The 4,119-nt window shown below is 38.2% G+C and overlaps 1 protein-coding gene across 1 annotated transcript; it reads right to left on the bottom strand.

Moving 5' to 3' along the window:
- Positions 1-1,665: 1,665 nt before the first annotated feature.
- Positions 1,666-2,628, bottom strand: LOC143793926 (olfactory receptor 5AR1-like). The gene has a single exon (XM_077280860.1). It carries the CDS (start codon positions 2,626-2,628, stop codon positions 1,666-1,668), a length of 963 nt encoding a protein of 320 aa, XP_077136975.1.
- Between the last annotated feature and the right edge of the window lie 1,491 nt (positions 2,629-4,119).

Genomic DNA, 4,119 nt, shown 5'->3' with positions numbered 1-4,119 from the left:
TATTTCCCTCTTTACTGGAGCAGTCACTCCTCCGGCTTTCAGAGGACATGCCTGGCTGCAGCAGTGCTACCCCTGTACTGGCACCCCCCTCTTCTGCCAACTTAGCAAACTTATTGGGGTGTGCCAGATCAGGACTAGCCTCCCTGGCACTCTTCCCTCTACCCAGCTTCCTAACTGTCACCCAGCTTGCTACTTCACTGTCCTGCAGCTCCATCCTACCATCCCCCCCTCATCTATCCCATTGAGTGTCTGCTCAGTGAGCAGAAGACTCCTTTCCATGTTGTCAATGGATCTCAGTGTTGCCAGCTGCACATTTGGATCCAGAATCTGGGCTTCCAAATGCACAACGTGCATTCTCTCTCTTTCTTTCCTAAACAATTTAGAGAGCATTTTTTTCCTGTATTTTCATTCATTTACAAATTGCCTACAGTTCAGAATCTTCAGAAACAGCTGTAGTTCCCTCTCTACAGACAAAGTCTCCAAATTTTGGATTTTTTTATTTGCTCCCTTGCGGATTCATCAGACTGATGTCCTGTTCCCACCATTTTTGTCAAGTATAAAAGGTCATCAAAATTAATAAAAGCCTTAGGCTATTTTCACATCTCCCTTTTTTATGCGTCTTTAATACTTTTTAAAGCAAATTTTAGCTGCGTTTTACAATATTAGCCAAGTGTATGAGATTTCAGAAATCTCATGCACACAGCTTGTGTTTTTGTCTTCAGTATTTTGTGCAAAACCTGAGGTTTTGCAGAATGGTGCATGTCACTTCTTTCAGCATTTTCTCAGTGTTTTTCACCCATTTAAAGTGATGGATGGTGCACAAAAGGCTGAAAAAATGGTGGAAAAATACAGGTACCAGTTTTTGCTGTGTTTTTTGTGTCAAAACCTGATGAAGTAGAATCATATTTTTTTGTCACTAAACTTTATCGGCATGCACAAGACAAAATGTACTCTGACAAAACCACTGCAAACAATGCACCAAAAACACAGCAAAAAATGCAACAAAAACTAAGCAAAACCTGGTTGAGGCAAGTTTCTTACTGTCAAGAGAACAGGTTTTGTGTTAGGAAAAAAAACGCATCAAAAACACAACATGTGAACATAGCCTTAAACTCACCTTAATGTTCACCTCTCCGGGCCCTCCGCTCCTCACTGACTTTCATCTGGTCCTTTTCACATCTTATGATTGTGACCAGTGCTGAAATCCCCTGTTGAGGCCCAAAATGGTACTGCATATTTACAATCAAGGTCATGGCACACGTGCTAGGGTCATGACATTTTAATCTTTTGTACACTTGTAGAGAACCATCACAGGCTTCATCAGACCTTGAATTCCCTACTCGATGTGACAAGTACAAGGATTTCTGCAATCATTGTGGCTTTCAGAAGATGTGAATGCCAAAAGGGTGACGGTGAGAAGCGGAGGAGCTAGTGAGGTGAGTAGTAAAGTGTGTATAAGTATTTGTTTTATTTTTTACATATTACATTTATTATGCTCTGGGATCTAAAGAGAATATTTTCTCCACAAATCTAATTTCTCAGGAAAATAATACTTAACAGTTTAAGTTGAAATTTGCCTGATCAGCTCACTAAATTTAGGTTGAAAGGTAAATTTGAGATTTTAATTTATTCAAACCAATTACTTTTCTTTCTTTAACTTCCATATTAATAAGATTTTATAAAAAATAAATTTGATTGGAGAACCTCTTTAGCTAAATTCTTTCTTACGGTGCCTTTGACATCCTTATTTGTGACACTGTAGATGATGGGGTTCAGCATGGGCGTCACAGATGAGTAGAGGATGGAGACCAAATTGTCAATGTCTGGAGATGAATGGGATTGCGGACGTAAATACAGAATCATTATGGTCCCAAAAAAAATAGTTACCACAATAATGTGGGAAGCACATTTGGAGAAAGCTTTATACCTTCCATGAAAAGAACTAATTCTCAAAATGTTGGACAGAATATGAAAATATGAAATCATAATCAAGAAGAAGGATAAAGTCGCTATGATCACTGCTGAAATGTACATTGCTAACTCATGAAGCCAAGTGTCACCGCAGGATATTTTTATAAATGCTGGAACTTCACAAAAGAAGTGGTTGACATGGTGGGAATGGCAGAAAGACATCTGGAAGGTATAGATGACATGAATTATGGAGTTGATGAAGCTTGAAGTCCATGATGAAATGGACATACTGATACACATCTTCCTGCTCATCATGGTGTTGTAATGCAGAGGTTTACAGATGGCAACAAACCGATCATAAGCCATTACGGCAAGTATGAAACACTCTGTAGACCCAAAAGCCAAATGAAAGTGCATCTGGATGGCGCATTCCAGTAGAGAGATGCTCTTGTCCTTGCTTAATGTGTTTATAAGGATTTTAGGCACCACAGTTGAAGAGAGGCAAACGTCAATAAAGGAGAGATTTTTAAGAAAAAAGTACATGGGAGTGTGGAGCTTTGGATTAATAGTTACCACTATGATTAGTAGAAAGTTTGCTAACAATGTTATCAAATAAATCACCAATAATGCAAGAAAGCCAATAACCTTTAAGTAAGGAACATCAGACAAACCAAGGAGAACAAATCTGGTTGACAAAGATTGGTTAAACATTTCCATAGTATATAGAGGAGAACCTAATGTGGGCAAAAAGTTGAAATGCAAACTTATTTATTGACTTAAAGGGAATGTATCAACTATGTTTAACATAGTTTTCTTGATAAAAGCAGTAGGTAATTTTATGATGACACATTCCCTTTCAACAACCCTGCCTGGTAGGTGATCTAAGGATAGCAGTCAATAACTATTGAGTAGTCCTATATTAATCATTACATCTAGCGCCAAACCATGGTCCATACTAGCGTTGCCAACTAGACTTATTATTTTTTCTGAAAAGATTTTTTCTGGCCAAAATGGGAAACCATAAAAAATCTTTATGACTATAAATTGTTTGTCTGAAGCCAACAAGTATGATTTGATGTCATCAGGTGCATAATGAACTCTAAAATGGTAACAATTTTTATCCCACTTTTGCAAAAACATGCAGAAATCTGAACTCAAAATCCATTTGGGTGCCACTTGACTGTGACAGTTAATGTTAATATGCCTGGCAGATCAGTAGGATGACTTTTATTGTTTGAAACGCCAACTGTTTAGGGCAAAGGATGTGTCGAGTGCATGTATATAACATGTTAAGTCCTGCGGAATGCACTTGTTAAGCTTGGTGAGGATATAATGTTGGTCTAGAGTTAGCATACACCTCTTATTCAAAACAAAAGCCTATATGCCATGTGTCACGTTACTAGCTAACTAGTTGCCAAAGTTAACCAGTAGCATTGCAAATGTAAGGGACATGTCATACAGACAAATCAATGCATCCCCTCAGGGTTTGAAAGTGATAAAGAGGTTCCAGAGCTTCCAGTTGTAATGAGAAACTAGTGTCTACTAGATTTGTGATGGATCACATCACAGCAGAGGAAAGCCATGGAACATAACTGTAAAACTTGCACAGGAATGTGTGTGGCTGTGAGTGACAAGAGGTGGATCTCCTAAAGGGTAAACTGTTGAAAACCATGAGAGTAAATCCTTGCCTAAAGGTTTAGCTTATGCGTTTTCTATACACCATCACAGAGTCAGCTATAGCTAATACCAGGTGTGAGGGGTGTTGTTGTAACTGGCAGATTGCCAGATGACATCTATGGCTACCCACCATGCAGGAAGTTAGGCCAAAGAATGTGATGCCCAATAGCTTCTTTTGAATAAAGAGATCAGCAAAGGGAAGCCAAAATTCTCAATGACTAAAAGAAGTATATATAGAGCACCTCTGTTGAGTCAAGTGAGAAGATTCAAAGAAACTGGAGAGGCCATTATTGGGTGCAAAAGTTAAACAGTTTCAAGTATGTTGTTTACATTTGTTTCTGCTTAACAAAAGCATACACAGTCATAGCACAAGTACAATAGAAATAGAAGTTAATGTGTCAGACTAATTCTCTGCATGGACAGAGTGACAGCACAGATAGGAACATGCGATCACATGGAAAAGAAAAGGTACACCAGAACCATATATATCAGAAAACAATATCAAATTTTATTAGATACAAAAATACAAAA

Source organism: Ranitomeya variabilis, chromosome 1 (assembly GCF_051348905.1).
Source record: "Ranitomeya variabilis isolate aRanVar5 chromosome 1, aRanVar5.hap1, whole genome shotgun sequence".
In the NCBI taxonomy this organism is placed as follows: domain Eukaryota; kingdom Metazoa; phylum Chordata; class Amphibia; order Anura; family Dendrobatidae; genus Ranitomeya; species Ranitomeya variabilis.
The sequence above is the reverse complement of the archived record's forward strand: the minus strand, read 5'-3'. Positions and strand labels throughout refer to the sequence as shown.

Bases quoted from the DNA above. Each gene is read 5' to 3' on its own strand.
- LOC143793926 (XM_077280860.1), bottom strand. From the start codon at position 2,628: ATGGAAATGTTTAACCAATCTTTGTCAACCAGATTTGTTCTCCTTGGT.